Raw genomic sequence first — 14,008 nt, 5'->3', positions numbered from 1 at the left:
CTGTGAGTGGAAGGAACTGCATTACAAGACATATCACCAATGTCCACAATAAAACTCAGTGGTATTTCTCTGTCTCCAAAAAAATTTTTAAAAATATGTGGACTTGTCCATTTTTTCCTCAAAGACTAACATATCCACAAAGTCTATTTTTCTTTTTTCTTTCTTCCTTTCTTTCTTTCTTTTTTTTTTTTTTTTTTTTGGTGAGGAAGATTGTCCCTGAGCTAACATCTGTTGACAATCTTCCTCTTTTTTCTTGAGGAAGATTGTCACTGAGCTAATATCTGTGCCAGTCTTCCTCTATTTTTTGTATGTGATATGCTGCCACATCATGCCTTGATGAGTAGTGTGTAAGTCTGTGCCTGGGATCTGAACCCATGAACTCTGGGCTGCCAAAGCAAAGCACGCAAACTTAACCACTACACCACCAGGGCAGCCCCCAAAGTCTGTTTTTCTGATATTGATATAGTTATACTAGCTTTCTTATCATGGAAGTTTTCATAATTTATCCCTATTTTTTTGTATATTTTCTTACACATTACACATTAAGATGTGTTTATTGTGAGTAGTATAGAGTTACATTTTATCTTTTTTTAAAATCCAATCTAATAATATCAGTCAATTAATTGGAGTATCTAGTCCATTTACACTTAGTGTCATTTCTGATACAATGGGCCAATAACTGCCATGTTATAATTTGTTTTCTATTTGTGCCACCTGTTTTAAGTTTTTTTGACTCTTTACTTACTTTGCATTCATTGAAGACTTCTTTCCCATTTTCACTGTTAGCCTGTTAGTCATACATTCTTTCACTCTTTTTGTTGCCACATGGAAATTGCATCCATTCTGGACTCATTGCAGTCCAAGATAAATTACTGTCTTTTGCCACTTCCCACAGAACCTAGAACCTCAGAATATTTTAACTCCATTTACTGCCATTTCATATTTTGTGTTAGTGTCATTGTACATTTCATTTCTGTTATATTTTAGACCACACAATACATTATCCTCATTATTTTATACAATTAATATTAATTTGTATTGCCCCATATGTATATATGGACATTTAACTTATTAAAAACTTTTGCTTTCTCCATTTTATTTCTTAAGTTGAAACATCAAGGGGAATTTAACAAAAACTGAAAAGATAATTCTTAGATAAAAAGTGTTTTCTTACCTTCGTAAGTACCAATATTCCCTTTGGCATACATGTCAGTACCAGCACTTATGAAAGTGTTAGCTCCCTGCCCCCTCGCTAAGTGCCTCTTCTGTCTCTATGGCAAGGAGGTAGTGATAACACTAACCAGGTGGGGCTGTTTTGGTTCAATTGGTTCACATGACTACAGCTCCTGGGAGCAGGTGGCGCATAGCAGGTGCTCCTGGACTGTTGCCCTTCTATTTTCTCGGATCCCAGGCATGTGGCTTCCTCCAAACACCAGCCTGTCCTTCTAACTTCATCTGACAGCAGGTGCACTGTGGATGGGCTCCTTGATAGTTTATGGACAACATGGTATCGGGACATTGTCTCATTCTTCTTTGCATTTACCGTTAGTGCTTATCAGGGGGCCTGGCATTTAATGGACAATGGTGGATGTTTTCCGAATGGGCAGATAAATGAATGAGTGAATGAATGAACAAATGATCAACACTCAGTAATGTGAGCTCATGGAGAAATACTCTCTACCATGCGCTGAGGTCCCCCCACAGGCACATGCTCAGTCTCCTGTAGACTGCACCTGTCTTTCCCTAGAGCAGGCAGGGGTGAGCAGGCTGTGGTGAGAGTTTTCCCATCTTCATCAAGATGCTCTCCTGGCCTACCTTCTGCTCCCTGGGTGAAAGTTCCCAACAGCCACCAAACTGGTGTGCACTGGAGGGGAGCCCAGGAGATGGACACCTGGCCCTGAGAACCTGGGAGCAAAGCCCAGCTTCCCTCCACCCCTACTTTCTCACTACTTTGTCCACAAAAAAAATTAAGAAAGGAAAAAGAGAAAATGTGGAAGACAGAGAAAATGTTTCATTCAACAAATGTTTGTTTATCAGCACTGAATATCAGTTGCTAAATCCACAATACCTGAAGAATGTGATGTTTCCTACAACAGATTAACGTTGAAAATACTCCAGGATGAATATGAACTTTCAAAGGTTGTCCTTCCGTGATTCTTTCCCTCAAAAATGTATTGCAGGTTTTCCTTGAAGAGAAGGCAGAGAAGTCCCGCTCTAATGGAAATAAGTACATATTAAAATAAGTGTACTATTGCGTGCTATTGTTTCCCGCATTTACTGAATTTAGAGATCAAAATACAAGACAAGCTCACATATTATCATTTCTTTGTGTTCCAATGGTAGTTTCCTACAGATGACGTTGTGCAGAACCTGCTATTTCTGACTCCATCTTTCTAGTAGTTTAGAATCCCTAAAGCGGACTGAATAGTCGTCATAGAGGAAACGCAATATCTGGAAATATTTGACTTTCTTATTTAGGAAATGTGGAGTATTGTTGACTTTCTAAAGTGCGATAAAGCTTGCACTTTATCTCTCAAATGAACAGGCAGGCGGAAATGAGTGTTTTCTATCTTAGACTGGCCACTGGTTTCTGACGTTTTAATATTGTTTCTGCTTCACTACTTTACAATCAAAATAGATAAATAATGTCCTTTGGGAAATAACTTTGCCTTCCTTTATTCTCCACACTGAAGAACACATGCTTAGAATTTAATAACTAATCAATAATGTAATAATACACTCTGACCTTACAAAATTTGATCTTTTCAAAAAAATATGTATTTCTAGAATCTATATTTTAACTTATTCGAAAGAGTCCTCAAATTGACCCCACTACAAATCAGCAATGATTTCAAATATTGCTTGGATGTGACCCTGGTTGTGTGAACTCTCTTGGCCTTTCTTCCCTACCTTGTTTCAGGAGCGGCTCCTGCTGTCCCTGCTGCCGGCTCACATAGCCATGGAGATGAAGGCCGAGATCATCCAGAGGCTGCAGGGCCCCAAAGCCGGCCAAATGGAAAACACAAACAACTTTCACAACCTGTACGTCAAGCGGCACACCAACGTCAGGTACCTGCTTTGTTCTTGATCCTCGGCAAGTCTGGGGAGCCCGTTGGCTGGATTGGGGGCATTTTTGGCTGGGACCCCACATCTTACAATGTTGTGTCCCCTCTGTAACCATTCATGTAGAGTAGTTACCCCTTCACTCACTCTCCAGCTCCACTTGGGGCCTTCACGTTAAGATAGCAAGGTAGGATCCTCTTTACTCTATTGAGTTCTCCTTCATTGCCCTGCTTTCCATGGCTGACCATCAGTCACAAAATGGAAAGAGTTGGACACGAGAGTCCTTATTCTTGCAACTCCATGCTCAGATCACATGCTGTCCTTGGAGCCCAAGGCCCAGCTTTGCAGTAAGATTGGAAGGGGAGTCAGTGGGCTCTTGGCACAAGGACTGACTCGCCTTTGCAGGGGCTGAGCCTCAGTGCAGCCAACACTTTCCAGGGAAGCAGGATGTTCTGCTGTCCATCAGGAATGATGGGTTTCTGGGGTGTGTCCAACCAGTGACCAAGGTCACAGGGGACTTCATTAATTTATAGTGGAAGGTACTGCTTTCTGAACTAAGATAGTCATATCTGCTTCCCAGGAAGCCTTTACTGAAATCATAGTACCTGGAAAGCTAACATGTTATCAGCATGGGATTACGGTCAGAAAGGAGAGCATCATGGGCATCTTCTCTGTGTAGCTCTAGAGAGGAGCTGTGGCGCCCTCGCTCCAGCCTGAAGAGGGCACTCCCTCCATGCTCCCTGTCTCCCGGCTGCAGCAGAGTGGGAGTGCTCACCGTTCTCCATGCCCCTCACTCCTGGTACCACTTCTTTGGGGGTTTCTCCTTTCATCTGTTCAGTTACGTTGCAGTAGTGCTTTCTGTTCTAGCTGGGTTTTCTTTTCTTTTTTAAAGATTGGCACCTGGGCTAACAACTGTTGCCAATCTTTTTTTTTTTTTTCCTGCTTTATCTCCCCAAACTCCCCCGTACACAGTTGTATATCTTAGTTGCATGTCCTTCTAGTTGTGGGATGTGGGACGCTGTCTCAATGTGGCCTGACGAGCGGTGCCATGTCCGCGCCCAGGATCCGAACCCTGGGCTGCTGCAGCGGAGCATGCGAACTGAACCACTCGGCCATGGAGCTGGCCCCTAGCTGGGTTTTCTCAGTAACTAACTCACGCATGCATCCAGCCTCATTCATCAGTTTTGATATTAATACTTTAGTTGTGAGAGTTACCCACCCATGTTCAGTAGTTCAATAACAAGCGCCAACACAACTCAAGTTTGTTGAGCATCGACTAGGATTGTAAGCAGTCTGTTTGCCCCCAAGTCCAGACTCTTTCCACTGCATGGTGCTGCCTTCTAGTCTGGTTGCTTCAGTTCAATGATTTTTGAAGTTCATTAATAAAAACAAATTTAACTGCAACTTAAATACATTGCTAAGATGTATTTAATCTCATTTTGACACCAGATTTTAGAAAAGCCATTGCTAGTGATAGACATGGCCCAGGAGTACACAGAACTAAATGTACAATAAGAATGCATACTGGGGGCCAGCCTGGTGGTGCAGAGATTAAGTTCGCACATGCCACCTCGGCAGCCCAGGATTCGCCACTTTGGATCCCGGGTGCAGACATGGCACCACTTGGCACGCCATGCTGTGGCAGGCGTCACACATATAAAGTAGAGGAAGATGGGCACAGATGTTAGCTCAGGGCCAGTCTTCCTCAGCAAAAAGAGTAGGATTGGCAGCAGATGTTAGCTCAGGGCTAATCTTTCTCAAAAAACAAAAAGAAGGAAAGAAAGAAAGAAATGCATACTAGGAAGGAGATAACAGAAAACACAGTTGCATATCAAGTAGGAACTAAAAAGCTATTGAATAAATGGAGAATCAGGAGTAAAATTTTGAAAAAAAACATTCCCACCATTTTTTGGAGTAATAGAAAAAAAAAAACTACATATGTTTAAAGAACATTCACACATGTTAAGGAGTAAAATTATTTGAAACACTGGCCTGCCTTCATTTTTTAAAGTGGTTTGCCTACATCATTAAAGAAAACACATTCACAGCATCGGACAAGGTGTTTTATACTAAAAATGGTTCTTTCCAGCCTTAACTGAGAATCAGCAATGCCCCTCTCATCCAAGGAAATACAGTATTTTTAATTCACTTACTGGGTATTCAAAACATTAAAGATGAAGGCCTCTGTGTCTAAAGAGGACCGTAGAATATCTTTAAGTAGCAATGATATAGACCAGGAAAACAAAGGCCTTTAAAAATAACTGAAGACACCACACCCTCAGGCCCTTGATGAAGGGGCTGTGTGCTATATGTATTAGTTACCAATTTCTGTGTAACAAATGACCTCAAAACTTAGTAACTTAAAACAACAGTAAATATCGTCTCACAGTTTCTGTAGGTTGGAATTTGGGAGCAGCTTAGCCAGGTGGTTCTGGCTTAGGTTCTCTCATGAGGTTGCAGGCCAGATGTCAGCCATGGCTCTTGGAGGCTGTGCCTCCAAGGTGGCTCCTCACGTGGTTAGGAGGTTAACCTGGCTGTTGGCTGGGGGCTTCAGTTCCTCATCACTGGGCCTCTTCACAGGTTGCTTGAGTGTCCTCATGACGTGGCAGCTCACTTTCCCAGAGGGAGGGATTCAAGAGAGAACCAGGTAGAAACTGCAACATCTTTTATAATCTAGCCTTGGAAGGTCATTTCTGCAATGTCTTGTTGGTTAAACAGGTCAGCCCTATCCATTATGGGAGCAGGCAATACAAGGGTGTGGGTACCCCAAGGTGAGGAACACTGGGGCCATCTTGGAAGCTGACTACCATACTGTCTAAGGCAACGGGTTGGTGAAGCAGCTTCAACTGCCTTCAGAGATTATCTAGAATATGTTTGCAGTATTGAACTAAACTTAAGTTCATAAAATATATTTAGGATCCTAAAGTTACCTACATGCTTAAAACTTAAAACATAAAAACTTAAATGGCGTTGAGTACCAATTATTTTTAAAATAGTACAAAAACATGGCCTTTTCATCCTGAAACAGGACAGGAATAAGCAGAAGCAGACACGATGCATGGGTAATGCAGACAGTTCAGTGAATACCTGAGGGTTTTATTATTGTTGTTGTTGTTGTTGTTGTTGTTTTAAGGGGAATTATTAGGTTTGTAAACAGTACCAAAAAAATCAGTTACTAACTTTTGTTTCTACTTTGACCATTCATTCAACAAAATGTTTATTCTCTGTTAATTACATTTACTGGCTATTTACCATCTAATGATAATAATGATAATAATAAGGAAGAGGAGGTGGAGAAGAAGAATTTATAGACATAAAGGTAGCAACTACTAGTTGCTACCTGAATCGTCATTGTCTTCGTCTGAATCCTTTCTACCAGTGCTGAAACATTCACAAAGCCACCGCATCTTTGGAAACAAACAAACACACGTCCCTTAATCTAGTGCCACTATCCAACTCTGAAACTCTCTCTTTCTCCCATGAATTTCATAGCCCACATTCTAGAAGGAATTTTCCACACTCTTTAATTAATCTTCCTTATTTTCTCTTGTTCCTCAAATTGCCGCTCTCTGGCTTTAACCTCCACCGTGTCCCAGAACTCATTCTTGCTAAATTCATACCAACTGTTTTGTTCCCAAATCTGATTATGACTTACTTCTGTGTGCTCATCTCATTGACCACTCAGGTATGCTTGGCCCCGTTGACCTTGCTCTGACGCTTAAAGAATTCTCCTATCTGTTGGTCTCCATGACGTTGTATCCCCTTTATTTTCTTCCTACAGTCTCCTTTCTTTTCTCTTCCCTAAATCTAGGCTCCCCGGTAAATGAGAGCATTTTCAGGGCTCTCTCCTAGCTCTTTCTGCTCTCTTCAGCTCTCACCCAGTACTTTAATTACCATCTACATGATGCTAAGACATGGAACTCAACCATAGTTTTCTATACTCATCTACTTAATGAATGTCTTTCTCTTGGGTGTTCCACAGACACCACAATCAAATTCGACACAACCAAAGTTGAACTGGTCAACTTTCCCTATAAGCTTTATCTGATTCAAGCTAGGCTTGAACCCCATAGCTCAGCCAGAAACTGAGTCTTCATCCTCATTACTTCCCTCTCCTAGACACCACCCCCCCCACCCCACCCCCCTGCCCGGCAAACATCTAATCACTAACAAAGCCTGGTTCGTTCTCCTTCGTTTGTATCTCCCATATCTGCCCAGTTCTGTCTATTTTCCCCAGTAATAGACCTTCCACAGGGCTCTTCTGGATTAACAGGATGTGATTCTAACTGACCTGTCTGACTCCAGGTTGCTGCAGCCAGAGTGATTTTTCTAAAGTGTTGATCTGGGTAGAGTCTAGGTTGGGTTCCCATGTGATCCCGCAGAGCACCGTGCTACCTCTACCATAACCCTTTGCACATTGCATCACAATTGCTTATATAGATTTTGAATCCCCTTGCTTTTGAGTAACTTCTGGACCAGCTTAAGACATCTGCAGCCAGTCTATCTTTGGGCTCCTTCACCCACTGTAAGTTTTGACTACAGAAAACATTGTGGAAGTTGTAAACAAGAAGTGGAGTCAACTGCCCATCCACATATTCACCATCCCAGTGCTCCTCAGCATCAGGCATTCTTTCTCTGAGCAGGCAGAGTTAATTCTTCCTCTTGGACCTATGCTCAGCACCTGTGATCCCTGCCTCTACAAGGGAGCATGGGAGAAGCAGGGATGGTTTTCCTGCATCAGAATGGAGAGTGCAGAAGCCCCAGCAGCTCTGATTTTCCTGGACCATTCAGAAGTCTCCCCTGGCTTCTGTCCATCAGCAGAGGAGCAAGTCTGTCCTCTAAGGTGAAGCTTGGCACAAGGAGTGGAGTGTGGCCAACAGCAGAGATCCAGCTGTGATCTGGCTGGGACCTGGCTGACAGGTGCCACATTATTTATTTCTTTTATTGTGGCAAAATATACATAACGTAATATTTACAATTTTGACAATTTTAAATCATAGAGTGCAGTGGCATAAATACATTCACATTGTTCTGCAGCCATCACTACCATCTGCCTCCAGAACTTTTCTTCATCCTAAACTCAAGTCCCATACCCATTAAAGAACTCCCCCCACAACCTCTGGAAGCCACCATTCTGCTTTCTCTCTCTGTGGTTTGACCACTCTACCTATCTCATGTAAGTGGAATCATACCATATTTGTCCTTTTGTGTCCGGCTTATTTCACTTAGCATAACGTCATCCAAGTTCATCTGTATTGTAGCTTGTGTCAGAATTTCATCCTTCTAAAGACTGAATAATATTCCGTTGTATGCATATACCACAGTTTCTTTAACCATCCACCAGTGGACATTTGGTTTGTTTCTACGTTTTGACTAGTCTTGCACGGCTTAACAACAGGAATACGTTCTGAGAAATGTGTTGTTAGGTGATCTCGTTGTTGTGTGAATGTCATAGAGTGTACTTATACAAACCTAGATGGTATAGCCTACTCCACACCTCGTCTATATGGTACCAATCTTTTGGGACCACTGTCATCTATGCAGTCCATCGTTGACCAAAGCGTCATTCTGCAATGTGTGACTGTGTTGTGAATAATGCTGCTATGAACATGGATGTTCACATATCTGTTCAAGATCCTGCTTTCTGTTCTTTTGAGTATATGCCTAGGAGTGGAATTGCTGGATCATATGGTAGTTCTATGTTTCATGTTTTGAGGAACCACCACACTGTTTGCCATAGCGGCTGCACCATTTTACATTCCCACCAGCAATGCATAAGGGTTCCGATTTCTCCACACCCTTGACAACACTTGTTATTTTCTGTTGTTTTGATAATAGCCATTCTAGTGAGTGTGAAGTGGTAGTTATTCTTGTTTCATGGTACTTCTTAAACCATACCATATTATCTGAATCTCAAACTGCCAGCCATTTAGGCTTCTAGTTTATTAGGCCTTTAGAAAAATCATAAACGGATTATTGTGTAGGAAAAGTTGTAATGCACACACTGGCACTGTGTTTCCCTATCTTGACCCCTCAAGGTTAACTTAACATGGATAAAACTCTAAGAAACCTCACATTTGTCCCACTAGCATGTACATCCCATGGCGGGAGAAGGAAGCTGCACTGCCGTCTCCTTTGAGTGACTTTCATGGACTCCACCATCTGTCCCCACCCTACACTGTTCTCTCGTGTAGCACTCTGCTGTTTTCCTGTATATACTTGCTATCACTGTAACTGGACGTTTGTCGGTGTCCTTTTTTGTTGAGTGCATCACCCCAACTAAACTCTGAGCTTTAGGAAGAAGTATTATGTCCGCTTTGTCCTGGCAGGTAGTAAGCAATCCAGAATCTTTTGTCAAGTAGTCTTTCTTTTAAGAAGGTTATTTTTTCTTTAAATCAATAAAAACAGGATTGGGCTTTTATTATTTTCCTTCTTCTACTTTAGAAATTCTTATAATATAAATTCATGTAACAATTCAAATAGAAACATATGCATTTGACATCAGAATTATGTCAGTGTAACGAACCGTCAGGATGAATACCACATAAACCAGAGGGGGAGGGAGGGGCTGGCCGTGAGGGAAGGAAGGTGATCCATGAGAATGGACTAGAATGGACAAAATGCATCACATGAGTTTTTCTTCTCCCTTGTTAATTATAAAAATTCAACATCAAAAAAATTTTAATGGGAAGTTTAGCAAACTTTATGTATTCTTGACATTTTTCTTGTGAAAATATAGATATAAAATGTAAAAAAAAAAATCCTCTTTGAATGGGAAAAACTATTATTGCTTTCTTAATAACTATAAACTTGCATATTCTGCCTCCCCTTGCCCCCGCAGTATCCTCTACGCTGACATTGTTGGCTTCACCCGGCTGGCCAGCGACTGCTCCCCCGGAGAACTAGTGCACATGCTGAATGAACTCTTCGGAAAGTTCGATCAAATTGCAAAGGTGAGTATTAGTGATTCCCTTCTACTTTAAGAATATCTAAAATCTTGACTCACCTTTTCTCTGGTCTCTTTTCAACTTTTTACCTTTTCATAAAAGCACCTTTTAGGAATGTGTTTGTAAATTTGTTGGATTTATTTGCCATTGAGCCTTGATAAGTCTCAAACCTATAATGGGAATAAAAAATGTCATAGTGTATAATTATCACATTTTCATCAATTTTTAAAACTTCTGCATACGTATAATTCAGCACATGTACTATAAATACATTCAAGGTGGTGATATTTAATTTGCACATCTCTCTCCACTGTGCTGTTCTAAGGTCCTCTTTTTAGGCATTTCAATGTCAAGGAGTTGGAAGCATAATTTCCTCTCTTAGTGGTAACTGTCATGTATTCATATTGTTAAGCAGCATCCTGGAAGAACCCCTCCAATAGAAAGCATAGCTTCTACCTAAGCCCTTTATTTTCCGCTGTCTCATTGTTATCCATTGACCCTTGTACCACTCAAACAGAATTGTAAGTTCAGTATTTGTCATACATATGCTTCTTTATGGGAAGTTTCACAGAGAGGAAATGATGGCAAATGATCCAAAAGCATGCTAGACCTTACTTACTTATTGGAACTATTACAGTTTCTGGTGGAAATATTGATTAAAAATTTTTTTCCTCTCCGTGAGCCCTTTACTTCTCATAAAGCATTTCCAGTCAGCCTAATTATTTCTTTGAATTGTTCCAAACAAAAATTATGCTTATTAAAATGTGTTATTTATATATGGAAGAGTTGGTCCCAAATATAGTTCACTGCAAGATTCATCTCACTTATAAACAATACAGAACATTCAAGCCAAGCCTCTTAGAAATAAATCTGTTCACAGAGGCCCTCTTGGGTCAAGCTCTCCATGAGGTGCCTTATGCTGCCCAGTTGACCATGACAGATCTCACTGGGGATTTAAAAAAATAAATAGGAATACAGCTCTGCTTCCTTCTAGGACAAAACCAAAGGAAGAGGTTGAGTTTTTTGGGGGGCTCATTTTTAGGAAAAAAACTGGTTGAAACTTAAATAATGTCTTGAAAGTTTGAATTAAGGGACAGTCACTTTTGTTGGTCATGCTAGGAAGAAACATCCTGATCTTGGCAAGTGACAGCATAGCTCCAGTGTTCACATGGTGTTGTCCCTATGTGCAAGTTTCAGTGTCTAAATTTTTCCTTTTTATAAGGGTACCAGTCATATTGGATTAGGGGCCCACCCTAGTCCTCATCTTAACTAATTACATCTGCAACGACCCTATTGCCAAATAAGGTCACATTCATGGGTACCAGGAGTTAGGACTTCAACACATGAATTTGAGGACACAATTCATGACCTGTAACAGAGATTCTCAGTGTGACTTCCTGTTCCTCTCTGATCATTGTAACAAAAGAGTGTCCAGGCAATATCAGAGTCCAGCGTAGGATGGCTTGGTCCATCCATCGTTGGTCGCAGGGACAGCATGCTTTGGGCATTCATTCATGGCTCATAGTTAAACAACATGCAGTTGGAGAGTATCGTAAGCAAACAGACAGTTCAGTCCTTTGAGTGAACACTACATAACTTTAAGCTAAGCACCTCAAAATCATTGCTAGTTCACTGTTAATTGTTTTTAATCTTTTAAAATCACTTTATTGAGGTATAATTGACATACAAAAAGCTGTACATATTTAATTTATACAATTAATGAGTTTGGAGAGATATATACACCTTTTAAACCCTTGCCACAATCTATTCCATAAACATATCCATTATCTACGAAAGTTTCCTCTTGCCCTGTTTATTATGATTATGATTATGATTATTTTGTGATTAAAACACAACATCAGCTCTACCTTCTTAGCAAATTTTTGAGTATACAATACAGATTGTTAACTGTAGACACTTTGCTGCACAGTAGGTCTCTAGGACTTCTTCATTGTGCACCACTGAAACTTTGTACCCTTTGACCAATACCTCCCCAGGCCTGGCAACCATCATTCTACTTTCTGCTTCTATGTTTGAGTATTTTAGATTCCTTATATAAGTGGTATCATATAGTATTTGTTCTTCTGTGTCTGGCCTGTTTCACTTAGTAAACTAAATTCAACAGCACATTAAAAGGCTCATACACCATGACCAAGCAGTATTTATCCCTGGGATGCAAGGATGGTTCAACATATGTAAATCAATTGATGTGATATGCTCCATTACCAGAATGAAGGATTAAAATCATGTGATCATCTCAATAGATGCAGGAAGAGCATTTGACAAAATTACACACCCTTTCATGATAAAAACTCTCAGCCAATAAGGTATAGAAGGAACTTACCTTGACACAATAAAGCCATATGTGAAAAGCCCACAGCCAACATCTTACTCAATAGTAAAAAATTGAAAGCTTTTCCTCTAAGATCAGGAACAAGACTAGGATGCCTACTCTCACCGCTTCTGTTCAGCATAGTGCTGGAAGTCCTAGACAGAGCGATTAGGCAAGAAAAACAGACAAAAGGCATCCAGATCAGAACAGAAGAAGTAAAATTATCTCTGTTTGCAGATGACGTGAGCTTATATGTAGAAAACACTAGAGTCCATGAAATCTGTTATAACTAATAAATTCAGTAAAGTTGCGAGATACAAAGTACACCTACAAGAAAACCAATTTGTGTTTCTCTACATGCCAAAAGTGAAGTATGTCAAAAGGGAATCAAGAAAACAATTGCATTTACATCAGCATCGAAAAGAATCAAATATTTAGGAGTAAACTTAACCAAGTAGGTGAATGACTTATACACCAAAAACTATAAAACAGTGATGAAAGAAATCTAAAAAGACACAAAAAAGTAGAAAGACATTCTGTGTTCATTGGTTGGAAGAAGTAATATTTTTAAAATGTCCATAGTACTCAAAACCATCTACAGATCAAGTGCAATTCCTATCAAAATCGCAATGGTGTCTTTTACAGAAGTAGAAAAACAATCCAAAATTCATACAGAACCACAAAAGACCACAAATAGTCAAAGTACTTTTGAACAAGAAAAACAAAGCTGGAGGTATCATACTTCCTAATTTCAAAATTTATTACAAGCTACAGCAATCAAAACAGTAGGATGCTGGCATAAAATAGATATATAGACCCATGGAACAGGACAGAGAGCCCAGAAATAAACTCACGCATATATGGTCGGTCAACTGATCTTTGATAAGGGTGCCAAGAATTCAGTGTTATTAATCTTACTATTTTCTAGAGTCAGAATATCTATTTAGGAAGTATGGGAGGGAAACCTTACTAAGAAGTAATTTTTTGCCTTTTTGTTACTTACGATATTGTTATCAGGAATTACTAGCATATCATCTTATAGTGCCATAGATAAGGATGAAAGTATGCAAGCTCCCTTTTAGAGAGGGAAAGAAATATACAAAATCTACAGTAAACCTTACATGTGCTTAAGAACAAAAAGATCTTATGTTCATTTTAGTGTTTCAGATTTGTTGAGTTTATACATAAGCTTGTGTTAGTGATAAGAAGAAAAAAATGTGTTTGGTACATCTTTGCTTTTGTTTTGTTTTTGTTTTTTTAGTGAGGAGTCTATAAGCTAGTTGAAAAGGTTAGAAATGGATGTAGGATGGATGCATATGAATGAAGTTAATCTCAGTGTTATAATGTAAATACAGCCCACCCAGGAATATTAATGAGTTACTCTAACTTTCTACTGAAATGGTTTAACCTAAGATCAGAATTAAGTTTTAAATTACTTGGCAATGTTGAATGGTAGCTTATTATATTGTGATGTTTATCAGAAGCTACATGTCTACTGGTAAAAATCTGCTTCGACTTTGAAATAAATGAAGAAAAATGAAGTGAGCATAGTAGAGGATGACATAAGATTCTAATTCCAGTTGAGTTCTGGTCATCATTTTCTGCCCCGAAAAATTCTGCTCTGCACAGAAAGTTTCATTTGACTGTCCATATTTAGGATGTTTCA

At 39.8% G+C, this 14,008-nt stretch overlaps 1 protein-coding gene across 3 annotated transcripts in view; it reads left to right on the top strand.

Moving 5' to 3' along the window:
- The window catches only part of ADCY2 (adenylate cyclase 2), a 404,137-nt gene that overhangs the window by 274,357 nt on the left and 115,772 nt on the right, over nucleotides 1-14,008 (top strand). For all 3 annotated transcript variants that reach the window (XM_070587228.1, XM_070587227.1, XM_070587229.1), the window contains exons 5-6: nucleotides 2,921-3,069; nucleotides 9,905-10,016. In XM_070587228.1, the coding sequence (XP_070443329.1) occupies nucleotides 2,921-3,069; nucleotides 9,905-10,016 (261 nt within the window). The remainder of the gene's footprint in view (nucleotides 1-2,920; nucleotides 3,070-9,904; nucleotides 10,017-14,008) is intronic.

Source organism: Equus przewalskii, chromosome 20 (assembly GCF_037783145.1).
Source record: "Equus przewalskii isolate Varuska chromosome 20, EquPr2, whole genome shotgun sequence".
NCBI classification, from domain to species: Eukaryota; Metazoa; Chordata; class Mammalia; order Perissodactyla; family Equidae; genus Equus; species Equus przewalskii.
Note: the sequence above shows the minus strand (reverse complement) of the source record. Positions and strands in the feature narration are given on the sequence as shown.